This window comes from Halteromyces radiatus (assembly GCF_025201355.1).
Source record: "Halteromyces radiatus strain CBS 162.75 chromosome Unknown BX664scaffold_7, whole genome shotgun sequence".
Lineage (NCBI taxonomy): Eukaryota > Fungi > Mucoromycota > Mucoromycetes > Mucorales > Cunninghamellaceae > Halteromyces > Halteromyces radiatus.
Genome location: NW_026251693.1, coordinates 1,113,629 through 1,133,277, shown reverse-complemented (window position 1 = coordinate 1,133,277; position 19,649 = coordinate 1,113,629). Strand labels below are relative to the sequence as shown.

Here is a 19,649-nt window from a genome sequence, read left to right as displayed (position 1 = left end):
GGGTCTGAAAAAACAAAGAGAGAGACAAAGATGCGTGTGAATGACAAAAAAAGAAAAAGTGAAAATGAGGGGTAAAAAAAAAAGATCCAAAGGGGGAAAATCCGTAAAGAAAACAAAAGCATTATTCATGATGATGAAAAAAAAAAAGAACTGTAAAACATGAGTATAAAAAATAATCAAAACTAAAGTAGAACGGAAAGAAGTGTTTATATACAATGTGACAAAAAAAAAAGGTTGTCGAACTTAGCTTGGTAAGGAATAAGAAAACAAGGAGGGTGATTGTTGTTGATATTGATGGTATTGTTGTTGTTGGTGTTGTTGTTGATAGTGATGATATTGATACTGTTGTTGATAATGATGTTGTTGCTGAGGATATTGAAGAGGAGGAGAAGAAGAATAAAAATAGGCAGGAGGAGGATAAAAGTATCGAGGTTTACGTACATATGAATGTTGATATTCATCATACACCCAACATCGAGAGCATTGTTCATGAGTCAAGAATCTATTACAGATTTCACATCGTTTATGACAATCTGAACAAAACCAATCAGATGACAAGGGTTTATCACAAGCTCCACAAATTACTTTATCAAAAGCAGAAGGAGTAGGTGATGAGGGTGGAGAGGGAAAGTAATCCATTTTAATGAAAGGAAGGGAGTTTTAATGAAGAAAAAGAAATGAGTGTGATGGGGTTAAAATATATATATATATATATATATATATATATCTATAAAAATAAAAAAGATAAAAAAAAAAAAAATAAAAAATAAAAAAAAATAAAGAGAAAAGAAATGAAAAAGAAATGAAAAAAGAAAAGAGAAAATACCTTTTTTTTTGTTTCCTATTATAGAAAAAGAGCGTGGTAAGGAAGATCTGCATTGTTTTGATTTATCCATCTTTGAGAAAGACCGCTTTTATTGGCTTACACAATGTTTCTATTTATTTTTATATAAACCCATATTGTGGTTTTTTGTCAATTAGAAGAATCCCCTATCCCATTCACTATTTTTTTTTTTTCCCTCCCTTTCGTTGTCTCGACTAGTTAGAGGAGTGACAACTAAAGAACGAGTTTTATCAATGATAAGTATTGGTTGCTATGGATACATATATATTAAGGAGTTCAACATAATAACCGATTTTTTTTTTCCACTATTCCGAGTGGCAATACAACCCACCATCATCATAATAAATACTACTATTTTTTCCTTGACTATGTAAAGTAAAATAAATATATATATAAAAAGGGGGGGAGATTGCTCCTTAACCTTTATTCTACATCCACCCATCTTTTCATCCAACTAGAAAGAATACAATGCATGACAACTTTCCCCTATAAGCAAAGAAACAACAACAATAATTTTGACGACAATAATAAAGACCACAAGTAATGACAAAAAGTAATAAATGATATCCAGTAATCATGTTGCATTTTATTTCATCAAACTAAAACTACATTAATAAATAAATCTACCAGTCTAATCTAAAACAAAATCACTTGTTTGCCAGAACCATATCCTTGAATACCTTGATCCACCGCTGCCTTGACAGGTTCTTCCTTCCATTCTACTTGAGTCCATTTGGGTTCGACGAAATGACCACGTTTCATCAAATCAATCAATTCATCAATCATAATCTTTCGTTCTTCCATATTATGTGTATCAGTCCATCTTGACATCCAAAAACCATGGAATGAGATATTTTTAAAGATAAGTAATGATGCTGGTAATGATAAAGGTGCTCTAGCCATAGCTCCATAAGTTACATATTGTCCATTGGCACTAAAATGAAGAATAGAAAATGGTAAGTAAAAAAAAAAAAAAAATCCCCCTCATTTTTATTTCCTTACCTTAAATGACGAGCCATTTCCGTAGCCGATTTTCCTCCAACACAATTCAAGCCTAATTTCGGTTGTCCCCATTCCTTGATCAATGATTTGGTTTCAAAACTACCTAGTTCATCATCTGTAATCACATGAGTTGCCCCCAGTTGTTCCAATTCATTGCGTAATGCATCAATATCAGGTCTATTAAAATAATATATAAACGTGTCAAATTCCATTAAAAAAAAAAAAAAAGAAATTACCTATTACGAACTACATTGATCGTTTTAATACCCCATGCCTTGGCTAATTGAATAACCGATTGTCCCACTGCACTATTAGCACCATTTTGAATCACATAATCACCTAAATTAAAAAAAAAAAAATAAGCTTTTAGATAAGATGTAGGATAATTTACCTTTGTTTAATTTGACAAAATCCTTCAACATTCGATATGCAGTACAAGGATTGACCGAAAGTGTGGCTAGTTGAATATTGGACACACTATCTGTCATAGGTAACACCTGAAAGTCCGAAGCAGGGCCAGTCGCGTAGGTACGCCAAGTACCATAACCAGCTTTTGCCATAATGACTTGATCGCCTACTTTAATACCTTTGACCTTGTCACCTGTAGCAATGACTTGAGCTACACCTTCATTACCGCCCACAGCATATTTGATGTCGTCTTTTTCATTCAAAAGTTGGAATGGTGGTTTCAAAGGATAAGCACCTTGAACTTGATTGACATCAGCAGGATTGATAGGTGAAGCTAAGAATTTTACTTGAACTGTTTCTGGAGTTAATGCTGGAAGAGGATAAGAATGCCACCTAATATTATAATATAGATATATAGATATATATATATATTTTAGAAAGAATATATATATTTTTTTTATCAATAACTTACTTTAGGACTTCAGAAGGTTTTCCATAGTTTGAATAAACTAAAGCATCAACAGTAATATTTGAAGTTGTAGTATATGCTCTTATAATACGATTAAGAATAATAGTTGACTTTGTATTGAAAAAAACCATTATATTAAGTTGAAAAAAAAGTGAAAGAAAGAAAGAAAGAAAAAAAATATATATAAAAAATTTCTAATGTTAGTCGGGGTTTTTTCCATGTCTTTGCCTTTTCTATTCTTAACTTACCCTTTGGTTTTATTTACTTTTTCCTTTTTTTTTTTATTCCTTTTTCTTTTTTTTTTTTTTTTGATTGACATCTCTATCAACTCTTTATAAAACCTTCCTAGTATATAACAGTCTATTTTATTATTATTATTATTATTATTCTTTTATTATCTCTCATTATATTATATTGATTGATACCAAATGTTGAAAAAGCAAACGGCAGATGACGATAGTGAATCCCAAAAACGAACTGATATTCAGTCTCCCGAAGTATGTGTTGACTATTTATCTTATACCTTTGACGAAATGGATCTGGCTGCTTCTTGGAGAATGATGACAAAACAAAAAAAGGATATTGTAAATGGTATTCGTTTGGAAAATGCTTCTTGGCGTACTTGGGCGAAACAAAGGAATCATTTGAAGACCATTAGTCCAGAAACTCTCAACTGGTAAAAAAAAAAAAAAAAAAAAAAAAAAAAATCTTTTTTTTTTCTTAAAGTTATACAAAAAATCACTCATTTTTCTTTTGTTTTATTATTAATTATATGTAATAGGTTGAAGGATAGTGATGTTACTTGGCTTTATGGTCCATTACATACAGTCACAAAAACTGAACAAGAAGATCGTTATGCTCCAAAAGAATCCAGTGCTCATGACAAATTTGGTCTTATCCATGCATCTGATGCGCCGTTGATTGATAAAGGTATCACGGGAACACCCTCTGCACCACCATTGTCATCTTCCACGGTAACACGAACCACGTCAAATACAACAAATACAGCAATAGCAACAACCAATCCACCATCAACTTCAATATTACCTACTACTCAACAACGACCATTGAAATCTGCATTGAAAAAGGTGACCATGTCTGATATCTTACGTCGATCAGCATCTGAATTTCATGTTAGCGATTTAAACGAAACTGGTGGATCTGGAATCTCACTTTCCGAAGCTAATCGACAATTAGGTGCTTTTTCTCCTTCTGTTATCGCCACTCATCGACAACCAAAGTTACGATTCAATCAACGTGTGGAACAATATATGGTGATTTCCGATGATGATGGAGGTAGTGCAACAGGTTCTTTACCAAAAGTGAAGATGACTGCCAATCTTTCTTCTCGATATTATGTTTCTTCTTCCGATCGTGCTGATACTACTGGAACAACAACTGATGATAATCATTCCGATTCACAAGATGATGATTATCCAACTCATAGACGCCGCAATGGAAATCAATATCATCATCGCCGACATACACATTATTCCAACAGTGATGATAGCAATAATGACGAAAAGGAATATAGCGAGAATGATGCTGATAATGATGATGATGAAGATGATGATGATGGTATTATGATGCAACACCATTCTTATGACAATAACAGAAAAAACATCTCAACACCAAGATCAATCAAGCGAATTGAACCAGCCGTTCTCAAAAGTAGCTCTTATTCTGACAATTCTGTGACCTCCGTATCTCGTCGAGACTCACTTTCTTCATGGGACGATGATGACGACAGAAAATCTATCCACCTTCCTGATTACCAACTTCATCGACAAACAACCAATACGTCAAATCAATCTATTCAATGGGAAGGACAATCTTCTATAGTCTATGATGTATCACCTTCTGAACCTGAAAGTGATTATGTGGATGATGATTGGGACCTTCATCGACAATCCTTTGATGACAGCAACAGCAATATGGAATATGACAATGACGACGAGCCAACAAACCAACAATATACAACTAGTGTGCGTATGGATATACCATCATCATCATCATCATCAAATCAAGTAGTGTCCAATACTTCTTTTTCTCCACCCATTATACTCTCTCCCGGCAAAGCATCAAAATCCCAACCTATCAGTGAACCTTCAACTGTAGATGCTATACATCATCAAACATCTAATATCAACAATGACAACAACAACAACAACAACAATAATAATAATAATACTAACAAGGTTACGACGGATTCTCATGATAGAATGTTAGAACAACAATCATCAGCATCATCACATTCTGTATTTGGACATCTTGGTCAATGGGCAACATCTTACTTTTGGAAATCATAGGAAACTTGGATTAATTAGTATTTTAGTTGTCATTCATTTTTAAACCATTACCTGCATTTCTGTATCATGTCATTCAGTATTCCTTCCTTCTTAGTGAAAAAAAAAAGAAAAAAAAAAAGAAAAGAAGCTTTCACGCTCACATTCATATACATTCACACTTGACAATCACACTCACGTTACATTAGCTATTTACATATCCGTTTTTTTTTTCTTTTCTTTCTTTTTTTTTTACATAAAAATAAAAAATAAAATCATATATTTTATACATCATCAATAAATTTTCTATTAAGGTCTATATAAAGCTTAAAAGAATTTTACTTAATTGATTTCAATCAGCATAATCATTGGTCCTGACACGCCATTGGATCTACGTATTTCCCTCCCCCATTTCGGTGGTTGAAAAGAAGAATTGGAAAAGTGGTTAGCATTATTTTTTTCAATTAAATATTACCTGTATAAATGCACTTACCAAAAAAAAAAAAAAGAAAAAGAAAAAAAAATCCTCCAGCTCTAAGGTATGATCGCCACGTATCAATCCATCCGGGATGTGCGCGACGCAAAAGAGATAGTGGAAGTATCATAATGAAAAAAAAAAAAAAAAAGATCGAAACAGCAAGAAAGACAGAAAGACGCAATGGCAGCCATTTGACTGCGGAGGCTCAAATACAATTGTTTTCGGATTACCTATTTTGTCAACACAATCAAATGCTTTTGTTTGCGTCTCTTTTTTCTTACCTTCTTTTATTTATTTATTTATCTATTTTCTTCTTGCTTCAATGGATATATTTTCCAATATTGGTGGTAAACGGAAAAAGAAACCAAGACGGCAAACTCCAACGTCATTACCACCTTATTTTCAACAAGAACCACAAACGCAGCAACATGCTTCAAATATTCTTACACCTTTGAAAACTAATATACAATCTTATAATGTTCCTCGCTCTCCCGATCTGGTCTCTCCGACAAGTACAAAGGATTCCTGGACTACAACGGGTAAATGATATACATTGTTATTATTATGAATGATTCATTTAACTCGTCGTCTTTCATAGCCAATTCTTCTTTAAGAAGTCTCCCTTATGCTTCTGACGATCAAATCCCAGTTACACAATGGTTAGCAGAAGGAAACGATCGTCCTTCTGACGATGATATTGAACGTCTTTTTGAAGAAGCAGCGGTAAGAATATTTTACTTGGTCATACTCCATTAACTTTTTTTTTTTTTTAACTCACACACTTCTTTATCCTCTCTTTATAGTCAAGACTGAATTTGAACCTTGGTGATACCACTTTACGAGATCTTTCTTCGGACAAAAAATGGTGGATTCTTTGCAACGAAAGTCAATTAACGAAATTAGGAAATATGACAGCAAGTGGCAGTAATAACATTAGTACCAACAAACGATCGAATCGCCCTTCTACTAGACATACTGGAAGAAAATTACAAAGTGGACATTCACCTCATTCACAAGCACAGAACCAGCAACAGCATTCCTCTTTTCTTGACTATCATACTCAAGATACCAATTCACCTCTATATTACATCCATTTGTTTCAACACAAAGACAAAAAAGACCTTCCAATCAAACTTATTAGTGATATGGCGGTGCGCTTAAGAACAATGCCTCTTAGGTAAATAGATTTATACGATATTGAGTTCTTATGTTGACTTCATCTTTTTTTTTTTTAATAGTTGGGTGCGCCAATTCGTCGAACATCAAGGAATGCAGCATATTGCAAAAGAGCTGGCAAGGACCAACAGTCAATCATCTAGACGGTAATCAAAAAAAAAAAAATATGAACTTGTATCTTTACAATCTATATGATTCTTCTAATCCTTCTTTTCTTACCGACTACTAATAGGCATCAACACAATTCTTATCTTGAACTTGAACTTATCAAATGTTTACGAGCGCTTTTCAATAATGTGGTATGAAATGAATTAAAAAAAGAAGACTATTTCAAGAAATAATACTGATATTTATTATAATAGCATGGAATCAAAGAAGCATTAGGCGATCCTCTTTATATCGACACGTTAACTTACTCTTTATTATCACCTTATATGCCTGCAAGACGATTAGCATGTGATACTCTAACATTTATATGTTATTGTGAACAACCTATTGGTCACTCGATGGTATTACATGGTATGGACAGATTGAAAGAAAAAGGAAATCATCATTCTCGATTTGGTCCTTGGTTATCCGATTTTTCAAATATGTTACAAGGTCGAGGCAAGATGGGATCTATTGTTGGGGCTAGTCAAGAACTTCGACAATTGGGTATGTCAGGGAATATAGAGATACAAATCACGGAATATGCTGTAAGTATGAAACCTATTTTATCATACAATCATTAATATATATATATATATATATATTTTAGGCTTCCAATATGCTCTTAATTTGTGCAATGGTAGATCCTGATACTGTAGATAATCAACAAGAAAGGATCGCATTAAGAAACCAACTCTATCAAGGTGGTCTGGACTCTATTTTACAAGAACTTGGTGGACTTCACAATGAATTGATCAACCGAAAAATTGATGAATTTCGTGAAATGGATGACCGTGATACTTATTCTGTTTATGGCGACACGATTATTAACAACATTCATGAACCTCTTGGCTTGATGGAAGCAATTGTACCTACTCTTGTTGGAACGCGCGCCTATGACTTTTTACAAAATATACTACAAAATTTGTTACTTATTCAATATGACCCAGAAACAAGGTATATATATATACTCATGTCCTCTTTTTTTTTTTTTTTTTTTTTTTTGTATATATTTATGTATTTGACTAATTATCATTATTTCATTTATAGAAATCGGTATTATCAATTGATTGATATGGTAGTGGGTCAAATCACATCAGATCGCAGAGGATCACCCAATGGTTTCCAAGAAATGCACGGCATTTCCATCGGTCATCTCTTATCAAAATTCTCGGATGAAGACGAACTGGATCAAGCTCTCAAAGATATGTACGAAGAACGTGAACGAGCCGATCAAGCTATCAAAAGGGAAGCAGAACTCAAGTTATTGGTCGACCGTAAAGCTGATGGATTAGTAGGTGAACTTCGTGCGGAAAATCAATCATTGGCTAGAAGTATACATATTGCCAATCAAACCAATACTGTATTACAACAACGACTAGAAGATTTGGAAGTAGAACATCAACATACACTTGAAGCCATGGATGCACAAATCAAACGACTGTATGAAGCTGTACGACTCCTTACCGACAAGAAGCAGCAACAATCTTCTTCTGAACAGCAATTACGACGCCAAAATTCGTTGAATCCTCTCTCAACACAAAAAGGAGATAGAAATATCAAGATGTGGAATGTCATTGATTCTGACGATAAAGTAAGTAATATAATAGGAAAGAGGAAAAAAAAATACATCATTGATTGATCGGTCTAACTTTTTTTTTATATTTATTTTCTGGGTAGATTAATCTACTGGAATCTCAAAGACAAACAAATGTGAACGAATTGAAACAGTCTTTTCGTAATAAATTGGGTGCTCATTTACCATCTTTGATCCGACAAGGTTCTGTCAACTTTAACAAATCATTCAAATCTCGATCAAGTACTGACGGAAGCATGTCTCCAAAGCTAAACCAACAACAACGACAATCGGAAGACAGTCTGGAACTATCACCTGCCTCTCCTACTGGAAGCCCTTATGAATCAGGCGTCAACGTCCATCCAGAATCAACCATGTCTGAACCTCTATTACAATCGACATCACGTCTAAAAAATCAAGTAGCCACTTCCTCCTCATTGAAATCTGCTGCATCTGATGCTGGTGAAAATAGTTTAATTGAATCGCCAACGTCCCTTTCTGTAAAATCGCTCGACTTTCCCATCAAGCCTTCTGATACGCGTTCCACTCCTTCACTGAAATCAACATCAAGTTCAATGTCAAATCTTCATCTTACTGCGGGCACTGGTTTGTCCATATCTTCTCCTATAGGTAATATGAAAATAATCATGAAGATTGGTTTCATTTTTACTAATTTTTTTTTTTTTTTTGGATATATAGATCACTCACCACAACCTGAAGGAAACACACGTCAGAAAACTTTACCAACCAACGATACGACTATACCTCCAGCTCCTCCTCCACCACCACCACCGCCACCACCACCACCTCCTCCTCCTCCAGTTGTGAACAATATTCCATTACCGCCGCCTCCACCTCCAGTTGTGAATGATATTCCTCCACCTCCACCTCCTCCTCCAACGATGAATGATACTGCACCTCCACCACCACCACCACCACCTCCTCCTCCTCCTGTGAACGGTGCTCCTCCTCCTCCTCCGCCTCTACCGCCATCTTTGAACAGCAATGGTCCTGCTGCTCCTCCACCTCCGCCTCTAACAGCCAATGATAATCGACCAATTGGTGCAATTGGAAATACTAATCGGAAATCAAGTACGTATCAAGCGAAACAAAAACTCAAGTTTGTGGAATGGGAAAAGATGAATTTGATGAACATTGGACATACAGTATGGAGTCATCTTGACAAACCTGCAGTATCTACTCGTATATCATCAAACATTACTTTACCAACGGAAGATACCATGAAAAATGACCAGGAAACAACATCAGCAGGAAATACAGTAGCAACGGCAACAAAATCATTTGAGAATAGTCTGGAATATCAACTTGCCAAGGCCGGTGTATTTGATGATATTGAAAAAACGTTTGCTCAAAAGCCTGCTGTAGAAATCAAGGCACCACGAAAGAAAGAACAAATACATATGATTGATTCCAAAAAGGCATATACGCTCAGTAAGTATTTATATGTATTGATGACTTTATTTTTATATAATATGTTTATTTTTATTCTCATCCTTTTTTTTTTCTTTCTTTCTTTCTATTTTTATAGATATCTTTATGACTAGTTTCAGTAAGCGATTACCATTAGAACAATTCCAAGATCGAATATTTGGCATGGATCAAGATCTCAACGATGAGCAATTACTATCAACTTTGTTGAAATTTGCACCTACAAAGGATGAAATTACCAAATTGACGCCATATATCAAGTCTCCAACTGAAAAAATCAAAGCTCTTTCTCCACCGGATCAATTCTGTCTACAGGTAACCCAAAAAAAAAAAAAAAAAAAATCATTTTACTTAGTTTTGATTTATATTATTAGATGATACAAATTCCAAGATTCAAAGAACGATTAGAATGTATGCTTTTCAAAGCTTCCTATTCCGATAAATACCATCGACTTTCACATCAAATGACGATTGTTATGAAAGCGTCCATGTCCTTGTATGAAGCTAATAGTTTTAAGGAACTACTCCAGGTAAGATCTCATTTTCGACTTATTGTTAGTATACTGACATGTGGTTCTCTATATGGAAACTTAGCTGATTTTGTTACTTGGCAATTTTCTGAATGGCAACACTTATCGTGGAGGAGCGTTTGGAGTTCGTATTGGCAGCATCAACAAGGTAATCACCAATTTATACCACAAAAAAATTATATTTTTTTTTGTTTTGATCTGATGATATGGTTTTATATAGCTTGTAGATACAAAAGGTACCTCTAATTCAACTACTTTATTACACTTTTTGGCGGAAACGGTGGAAAAGAACTTTCCTGGTATTGATCATTTTGTGGATGAGCTGGATGAATGCAAAGAAGCGTGCAAGGGTAAATTAAATTTAAAAAAAAATAGTGAATGTTAGTTTCAATGCTAACCGTTATTATTTTATAGTGTCATTGACTGAAGTGAATATGGAATTTCAAGAAATGTCTAAAGGCCTTTCAAAGTTGGAAGACGAACTCAAAAACGACCATTGGTCCAGCAACAAAGACAGCAAAGAAGATACATTTGTATCAGTAATGACAGCATTCTGTCAAGAAGCGAAAGTACTCTATACCCAATTGGAAGAACTACAGAGAAACATGCTGTCCAATTATGAAGAGGTAGCACGTTATTTTGGTGAAGATCCTAACAAAGTGGCTCCTGATGAATTCTTTGGTATATTCAACACATTTGTTACTAGTTGGGAAGTATGTCAAAAGAACTACAACATAAATAGAAGAGGTTACTTATTTATTTTATCTATGGTAGAAATGCTCTCAAGAGAGTCAGTTGATCAGACAGAAAAGAGAACGACAAGAAGCACAACGACTACGAGAAGCGGAACGACGGTATCGACAACAACAACAACAGCAACAGCAACAAAAACATTCGAGTACGAAATCGTATCCTTCTAAAGGTGTAGATATCAGCAAATGTAAGTTAGCAAGCACAAAAAAAAAAAAAAAAAGAGAAGCAATATTAACATTTCAATTTCTTTTTCTTTTTTTCTTTTTTAGATTCTGGAGAACAAGATAATGAACAAGAAATTATGGATCAATTGATGAAAGAACTTCGATGCGGTGGTCTAGAAAGCAAATCGAAACGACGAAACACATTACTCAAGACAGGACGACGACAACGTACTTCCGATCTGAAACAATTCAGCTCTCCTAGTTCATTGGATCCTGTATTTTCAAAAGCTCAACAAATGTTACGATCCATCCAAAAGGATGGTGATATATCGATGCACAATGACGATGATGATGAATTTGAAGATATAGAATCAATTGGGGATAAAACTTATAAATCATCAAGTCAAAATGGGACAACAAATGGATCTTTGAATTATTCTATAAGAAAGAAAGGTCGATGGAATAGACGCAAGACTGGATTGGATAGATCTATACAGATGAAATCAAGAAAAAAAGCAAGTTTGATCCAATGATCTCCTATGAACTTGTATGCCTGCTGATGAAATGACTTCTGGGTTTGAATATATCCTCCATAGAAAATCTTCTCACTCATCTTTTTTTTTTCCCCACTTGTCTTTGTTTGTCCCCCCCCCCCTTCCTCTTCTTCCTCTTTTCTTTTTTTTTTTTTTTTTCTTACCCCTCTCCCTTCTGTAAATAAATCAATTGATACATATACAATTAATATATTTATATCGTTTTGTTGTTTTTTTTGTTTTTTTTTTTTTTTTTACTGTTATTCTTTTATAGCGGAAAAAGTCATAATCAGTCAAACCCATTACATACCTTTTTATTAACAACAATCCTAACAATATGCGATGCGATGTTCCGACCTATGTCTTCTCCTCCTTGTTTATGTTCACTTTAACTTTTGTATTTACTCTACGGTCCTTTTTGAAATCGGATTTGATCAAGTCTGTTTCTGATTGTTATACTGCGGATCTGGATGGGTTTGAACATGTACGTTGGATGGGTCCCGACTCACTTTTTGGTTATTATTATCGTCAACCTTCATCTCTTGTATCTTGTAACTCTTATATCGGTGCATTCATCACCTTTGTAGAATCTCAAAAAATGAGTTTATTGGTATGTATTTTTTTTTTTTAAAAAAAAAAAAAAAAAGAGCCAAGTCAACCATACTAACTTGTTTTCTTTATCTATGTATTGTTTTTTGTCCATGCTTATTTGTTGTTGTTGTTGTATACTTCCTCCCTGGAAAAAAAAAATCCTGCTTTTTTTTTTTTGGCGTGAATTTCTCCCCTTGTGATGACCCAATTCTTTTGATAAATGATCCGGGTTTTGGCTACATAGTTCCACGTGAACATGCCTATTTGTTGTTCGATTTTGTTGGGTAGAGCCATTATCAAATCAGTATTTGGTGAACTTTGGTTAATGGAAAGTCAGGTATAAAAAAAAAAGAAGATTATTATTTTTTGTATGATATTGAACCTTTATTTATTTATATAGCATATGTATGATCGAATGCTCAATTTTCTATTATTCAAGGTTATTTTCATCGGTGCTGTGATGGATCCAGTATGGCGGCAAATCTTACGTCTATCTATGTGGATTGGTGTCCTTGGCTTCCTTCGTATTTTTAGTTTACTTAGTCGAGATCGATTTGAAAATGTAAGTCTCTTTTATTAAAATTGTTCATTCTCTAATTTTTTTTTATATGTATAGTTGGCCACGGTTGCTTATGCTCCTCCAAATGCATATCGTAAGATCACTGGATTATTATGTGGTATCTTTGTGTCAAACATTATTTGGTATATTGGAAGTATGATATTGTTTCCCAACTCGTTAACTTTTTTGACATTGGAGGTAAACAAAAAAAAAAAATCTAAAAAGATGAATGAATGGATACTTACTTAATTTTTTGATTAGTTTCTTCCTGTTGCTTTGGATACTACTCAAGTCATTACAAAATATTTGGCTCATCTTTTGGATCAATCTAGAGAAAATGGATTTGAAAATAAACGATTGATCAATTACTATGCGGAGATCAGTGCTGATGTCTTGATTCTTGGATGTACTTTACTTCAATATTTACAACTGATGGTAAATCAATTAGAAAATAGTGGAAAGAAAGAAAAAATAACTGACCTTTTTTTTTTTTTTTTGTGATTACCAAAAAAGTGGATGCATGGAATCTCATTCGGATTAGTGGATATCGTTTTATTCCTCAATGTACGTAGTGTGTTGAAGAATCTACATAGTAAAGTAGTGATTCATCGTGAAAGATGGAGAGCCATGTCTTATGTACGAAGCCAATATGTGGACGCTACTAGTGAAGAATTGGATGCTTACGATGATGATTGTGCGATTTGTCGGGATGAATTGAAAACAGCCAAGAAACTTTCCTGTGGACATCTTTTTCATTTGTAAGTAAAAAATATAGTTAAATGCTTTGTTATTAAATCTTCCCAAAATCGATAGACATTGTTTACATTCATGGATTCAACATCATGTATCAAAACCAACATGTCCCACTTGTCGTCGGTTACTTTCACCTTCTCCTGATGAACCATTGAAACAAGAACCAGGTAATATATATTATATATAGTATATCTTTGATACACTAAGTGTTTTTTTTATATGTTATATTAGAATTACCTATTACACCAACATCACCAACATGTCATATGCCAAACCTATTAAACCAACAACAACATCGGCAACAGGAAGTTCGGTGAAACTACCCAAAGATTTCCTCTTCGCCTGGTGCGTTGACACATATACCCTCTTCTTTTTTTAAGATCATCATCCATATCAGCATTCCTTTATCATAGTTAGGTCCTTTTATTATTATTATTATTTTAGTATCGCCCTTGTCTTCATTTGTTTATAGTAATAATCTTTTTTTTTTTTTTTTTTTTTTTTTACCTTCATCAACATCAATGATATAATAAAATTCCTGTATGTCAAAAGTTTTTTTTTTTTTTATTAATGTATGTGTCTACAAAAAAAAAGATACTATCTACTATGTATGCTTGATCTAAAAAAAGACTTGTTTATATATATTCAGAGATAGGTCCTTTACAAAAAAAAAAAAAAAGAGAGAGAGCGGATGATATATGATACAAAATTTATATATATATAAAAAGAAGGGTGAAGAAATCATCTAATCTATTGACCAGGAGGAGTCATCTAACAAAACAAAAGTGAAAAAAAAAATGTCAATATCAAAAAATCATGAATAAAAAAAAAAAGTATTGCTTACTTGTTGACTAAGTTCAGCAAAACGAGTACCAACACGTTCAGAATGCTTCAAGAATTTATCTGCGCATTTGTTCACACAAGCTTCCTAAAAGATCAAAAGATATTCATTAATAATGTTCTTTGATTTATTGTTAATTGGACTTACTTCTTTGCCAGTGATGGATTTGGTGGTAAAGTCATTGGCACAATCATCGAAACAACGTTGAACCAAACTACTATAAAGACGTAAAAAGTCTTTCATCTATCCAAAAAAAAACAAATTAATAATGAATGGTTCGTTCTTTCAGTAAATTGCTCCTGGATATTATCATACCTGCTTATGTTCAATCATAGCAGCGATTTGAGTTTGTTCAGCTTGGTTGAAACGAGAGAAATCCATAATGTTGATAGAATGTGAATTAAGGAAGAAAAAAAAAGAAGGCGTTTATTTTTTTCTATGGGAGCATACAAAAAGGTAAGACAGCGAAAGGAAGGGGGAGAGAAAAAGTCACATGTCTGTGTTTGAAATAGCAAGGCAAATCCAATGCAGACCCAAAAAAAAAAAAAAAAAAAAAATTTATTGAGACATAATAATAACTAATACTAGTATCATCTTGATATAGATAAAAGGGGAATGTTGGGTGGATATTAATCATTCCACAGTAACACTATAAACATCAGAGAAAGAAAAAAAAAAGTGAGTGAAATGTTGTCAATATTATATATATATATATATATATATATATATATATACCTTTTGGCCAAATTTCTTGGGAAATCCACATCTTGACCATTCAATACTGCAAGATAATAAGATAAAAGTTGTAAAGGAACGACATTGATCAAACCTTGAAGACAATCAGCTGTTTTGGGGACCTTGATGGTTCTGTAATCATTGATCAAATTATCATCACCCGTATTGCAAATGATAATGGGTTGGCCTTTACGTGCTGACACTTGTTGCAAAGCACTTTGTACTTTCTATTAAAAAAAAAATAAGTAAAACATTAGCACAGAAAAAAAAAAAAAAAAGAGGAGATCAACTTACAGGATATAATGAATCTTGAGTCATGATCAAAATCACAGGCATGTTTTCATCCACCAATGCCAAAGGACCATGTTTAAGTTCACCAGCCAAAATACCTTCACTGTGCATATAAGAGATTTCCTTGATTTTCAGAGCACCCTCCAAACAAGTAGCATTTTGATATCCACGACCCATGATCAAAAGACTCTTTTCCTTGGATAGAGTATCTTTGGAAAGTTGTTGTAAATCACCAGCAGTTGCGAGCACTTCCTTGATATGACCAGGTAAAAGATATAATCCATCAATGATCTCTTTACGACGATTCTCGGTGGACAATTTATCTTCCGAAAGTTGAAGAGCCATCATGACAAGAGCAATATATTGAGAAGTATAAGCCTTGGTACTAGCCACACCGATTTCAGGCCCAGCATTAATATGAACACCACAATGAGTTTCACGGGAAATAGAGGAACCAACAGTATTCGTAATACCCACCGCCAAAGCACCACGTTCCAAACAGTAACGCATGGCCAAAATGGTATCAGCAGTTTCACCGGATTGAGATACAAACACACATACATCATCACGGAAAATAGGGGATCGTCGGTCCAAAAAGTCAGAAGCTAATTCAATTTGCGTTGGGATTTCCGTCAATTCTTCAAAAACAGCCCTTGTCTAATAAATGATATTGCCATCAGTTAAAATATATATATATATATATATATATAGTATCAATGAATAAACTTACGGCAAGACAACTATGATAAGAAGTACCACAAGCAATAAACACAATACGACGAGCACGACGAATAGTAGATAAATAACCACGGAGGCCACCAAGAGTAATCTTGTGATCTTCAAAGTTGACACGACCACGCATAGTATTGACTACAGATTCAGGTTGTTCATAGATTTCTTTTTGCATAAAATGATCAAATGAGCCTTTCATGATTTCTGCCAATTCAATTTCCAATGTTTCAATAGTACGACTAATAGGTGAATTGTCATTTTCACGACGTAATCGATGAATATGTAATTCTACAATGATGAATAGACATAAAAAAAAAAAAAAAAAAAAAAGAAAACGATTAATCATTTCAGTTTTTCTTCTTTTTTTTTAAAAAAAAAAAAGAAAACATACCACCAGCACCAATATGAGCAATATCATCATCTTCCAAATACAATACACGTTTGGTATGTTCCACAATAGCAGAGGCATCAGAAGCAAGGAAATATTCAATAGGTTGAGGAGAACCATCTTCGCTTAAAAAGGCACGAGACATACTACGATTCAAATGAGGAGCACCAGTAGTTCCAGAAGCAACATCAACAAACCCAGTTCCAGTTGGATCATTTAAAGTAGCTATGAAAAATAAAAATAATTTAATATTGTATAAATGATGATGAATAAGTAATTTACCTCTTTCAGCTCCTTCACTAAATTCAACATCAACAAAATCCACTTTTAATTTTTGAGAAGTCTTGACACCAATCAATAAAGGAGATCCACGACGAGTAGCCACAAGTTCATCTGGATAACGAGAACTTTTAAAGATAAAAGAGAATCCACCTTCCTATATTTTTAATATTTATATATTAGATATTCCCATTTTATTATTCATTGTTTTATTTTTTTTTTTATTTTTTTTTATTTTATATATTTACCACTTCTTTCACCACTGCCTTGACAAGATCAGTAAAACTAATATCTTTTTGACTATCATACAAGTACTTTGTGAGTTTAATCACGACTTCAGTATCAGTTTCAGTTTCAAACACGATATCTTTCTTGAGTAAAAAGGTCTTGATTTCCTTGTAATTGGTAATGATGCCATTATGAATAATTGTAAATTCATTATCGATACCAGAACGATGAGGATGAGAATTGATACGAGAAGGTTTACCATGAGTAGCCCAACGGGTATGTGCCTATATAGATTTAAAAATAAAATAAAATTTTTTTTTCTTTATTTCTATATTTTATATATATTACCATGCCAGAATGACTAATGAAGGTTTTATCAAAATCAATAGATTGACTTTCAACAAGTTCACGAAGAGCAGAAACCTTGCCAACTTCTTTGTAAATCTGAATACCATTATCACCATCTACCGACATTCCTAAAATAATAAAAATAAAAAAAAAGAATGAGTTTTTGGTTTTGAATGTCACTTATTTATTATTATAATACCAGCAGAATCATAACCACGATATTCTAATCTTGAAAGACCATTCAATAGAGTATTCAAAATAAACCGACGATCGCGTTCAACGAGAAAGTTACAATAACTATTGAAGACAATGTAAATACAATAAGTCAAGTTTAAATATATTTATATATAGACACTTACCCGAAGATACCACACATGATAAAGAAAAAGAGAAGATTTGAATAGAAACAAAAGAAAAAGAATGAAATTAAAAAAAAAAATTCAACCACTTTTTCTCGCTTTTTTATAAGCAGCGATTTTTTTTTTTTTTTTTTTTGATTTGGCCATCCGCGGAAAGAGTGAAGAGGAGAGAATGAAGGGCCTCAATACTGCTTTTTCCGAGGAATCCTAATTTAGAAATTGGTATCTTCCCCCTTTTATACCCTTTTCAAAGTTTTTGAGTTCTTCCTCGGAATAATCCCATTTTTCTCTATACGTTCAATCTTCTATACAAATATTTTTAGCATCCCTTGATGATTAATCATATCGGATAATAGAAATTCTACTTATCGTCTTTATCTTATAAAGATCATCGTTACACATTATTGTTAGTTTTTTTTTTTTTGATTTCATTTTTGATCTCACGTCTCATATCCTTAAAAACGTTCATCACTGTAATATAAAAAAAAAAAAAACATTAGAGCACATTGACCATCCAAATTACATATACAAAATCATGCAAAGTTGTTTTTTTTCTCTTCTCTTCTTTTTTGAAATCAACATATACAAAATGTGTACTTAAAAAAGGAAACAAATGTTGATCTGTATTTAACATCCAATGCGTCTTATTGTATAAACATTTAAATAAGAATACATGAAGATCAATACATACTCTTTGTTGATTTGGAATCCTTTAGTTGTCTGATTGCATATCTACAGAAAAAAAAAAGTGAAATGGAGATAAAAAATCATTGTTTTTTTCTTTATTTCGTATCTGATTGTAAGTGAGCTTCGTAACGTAATTTGTCTCAAAAATATAAAAAAAAAAAATAAAACGTGACAATAATAAAGACAAAAGTATAAAATAAATATCCGTCAAGATAAACTAAAAAGACTAAATAAAATGTAAAAGGTAAATGCAGTCCAGAAAGGTCCCTAACAACCAGAAAAACGGAAGCATAGACCACCAATTTGAATGAGACTTTAAAATAAATTGTTAAACCACCTAAAGATAAAAGATGTTATTGAGTTAAAAATATAAGAGACAAAACTAATAAAAAGATATCCAGACATGAATGACTTACATATCCATGTAATTCTTGATGGTATGGCTAATGAATCCCTAAAATGAGCAGATGATAAGTTCTCTCTTTTTTCTTTTATTCCATATATATATATATATATATAGACGTATACTTACCGCCATCATCGACATCTGTTGCTATAAAGAGATAGGAACCCGATGTTTTGTATCTGTTGAAGAATGTACATGCCGCCAAATGATCTCTAAAGTGAAGAAAAGCACAACTACACAAAGAGGTGAACGTTACTGGTAGTCTCACCATATACTGATTTTATCCAAATGTTCAAAAAAAAAAAAAAAAAAAAAGGGTTAGCAAATATATATATATATATATATATATATATATATAATACAAATCAATTCATGTTCTCTTTCATTTTTGACTTTTTACTTACGATGGGCTATTTCCATGGAAGATCACACATGAGGGTTCCAAGGCGACCGGACGATATGACAATCAATTCTTGACATATCCTGTAAATTGTATCAAGTGCTACCAATATACACTTGTAATCATTTGATGGTGCTCCCCAATAATCAATAGCTTTGGCCAAAAAGGTGCGATGCGAGGTCTCCATAGTACATGTTTCCTATGTTTGTAATGTATATTGTGATAAGGCGATCGACTA

The 19,649-nt window shown here is 33.1% G+C and overlaps 6 protein-coding genes across 6 annotated transcripts; 3 read left to right on the top strand and 3 right to left on the bottom strand.

Moving 5' to 3' along the window:
- Window positions 1-1,401: 1,401 nt before the first annotated feature.
- On the bottom strand, window positions 1,402-2,873 carry BX664DRAFT_361378 (uncharacterized protein). Its single transcript, XM_051548242.1, has 5 exons — window positions 2,727-2,873; window positions 2,238-2,647; window positions 2,083-2,185; window positions 1,847-2,023; window positions 1,402-1,778 (listed from the first exon to the last, which is right to left on the bottom strand). Exons 1-5 carry the CDS (start codon window positions 2,852-2,854, stop codon window positions 1,481-1,483), a joined length of 1,116 nt encoding a protein of 371 aa, XP_051397769.1. The 5' UTR covers window positions 2,855-2,873; the 3' UTR covers window positions 1,402-1,480.
- Window positions 2,874-3,039: 166 nt separating this feature from the next.
- On the top strand, window positions 3,040-5,232 carry BX664DRAFT_388209 (uncharacterized protein). The gene is made up of 2 exons (XM_051549453.1): window positions 3,040-3,399; window positions 3,505-5,232. Exons 1-2 carry the CDS (start codon window positions 3,152-3,154, stop codon window positions 5,030-5,032), a joined length of 1,776 nt encoding a protein of 591 aa, XP_051397768.1. The 5' UTR covers window positions 3,040-3,151; the 3' UTR covers window positions 5,033-5,232.
- A 551-nt stretch (window positions 5,233-5,783) lies between these two features.
- BX664DRAFT_388208 (uncharacterized protein) lies at window positions 5,784-11,973 on the top strand. Its single transcript, XM_051549452.1, has 17 exons — window positions 5,784-6,025; window positions 6,085-6,209; window positions 6,290-6,663; window positions 6,725-6,808; window positions 6,895-6,961; window positions 7,025-7,357; window positions 7,420-7,766; window positions 7,860-8,403; window positions 8,490-9,015; window positions 9,085-9,837; window positions 9,935-10,149; window positions 10,209-10,364; window positions 10,429-10,512; window positions 10,585-10,714; window positions 10,779-11,077; window positions 11,139-11,304; window positions 11,387-11,973. Exons 1-17 carry the CDS (start codon window positions 5,809-5,811, stop codon window positions 11,812-11,814), a joined length of 4,848 nt encoding a protein of 1,615 aa, XP_051397767.1. The 5' UTR covers window positions 5,784-5,808; the 3' UTR covers window positions 11,815-11,973.
- Window positions 11,974-12,820: 847 nt separating this feature from the next.
- On the top strand, window positions 12,821-13,726 carry BX664DRAFT_267835 (uncharacterized protein; the record flags this gene model as incomplete). Its single annotated transcript, XM_051540965.1, has 4 exons — window positions 12,821-12,967; window positions 13,022-13,162; window positions 13,226-13,399; window positions 13,478-13,726. The coding sequence occupies 4 exons, from the start codon at window positions 12,821-12,823 to the stop codon at window positions 13,724-13,726; spliced, it is 711 nt and encodes a 236-aa protein (XP_051397766.1).
- A 552-nt stretch (window positions 13,727-14,278) lies between these two features.
- On the bottom strand, window positions 14,279-14,964 carry BX664DRAFT_285031 (Tim10/DDP family zinc finger protein). The gene is made up of 4 exons (XM_051541659.1): window positions 14,874-14,964; window positions 14,706-14,801; window positions 14,562-14,645; window positions 14,279-14,488 (listed from the first exon to the last, which is right to left on the bottom strand). The coding sequence occupies exons 1-4, from the start codon at window positions 14,937-14,939 to the stop codon at window positions 14,468-14,470; spliced, it is 267 nt and encodes an 88-aa protein (XP_051397765.1). The 5' UTR covers window positions 14,940-14,964; the 3' UTR covers window positions 14,279-14,467.
- Window positions 14,965-15,096: 132 nt separating this feature from the next.
- Window positions 15,097-17,977, bottom strand: BX664DRAFT_301730 (glutamine-fructose-6-phosphate transaminase). The gene is made up of 10 exons (XM_051542396.1): window positions 17,919-17,977; window positions 17,759-17,856; window positions 17,560-17,687; window positions 17,232-17,495; window positions 16,987-17,140; window positions 16,708-16,929; window positions 16,315-16,604; window positions 15,588-16,241; window positions 15,294-15,520; window positions 15,097-15,207 (listed from the first exon to the last, which is right to left on the bottom strand). Exons 1-10 carry the CDS (start codon window positions 17,933-17,935, stop codon window positions 15,192-15,194), a joined length of 2,070 nt encoding a protein of 689 aa, XP_051397764.1. The 5' UTR covers window positions 17,936-17,977; the 3' UTR covers window positions 15,097-15,191.
- Window positions 17,978-19,649: the final 1,672 nt, after the last annotated feature.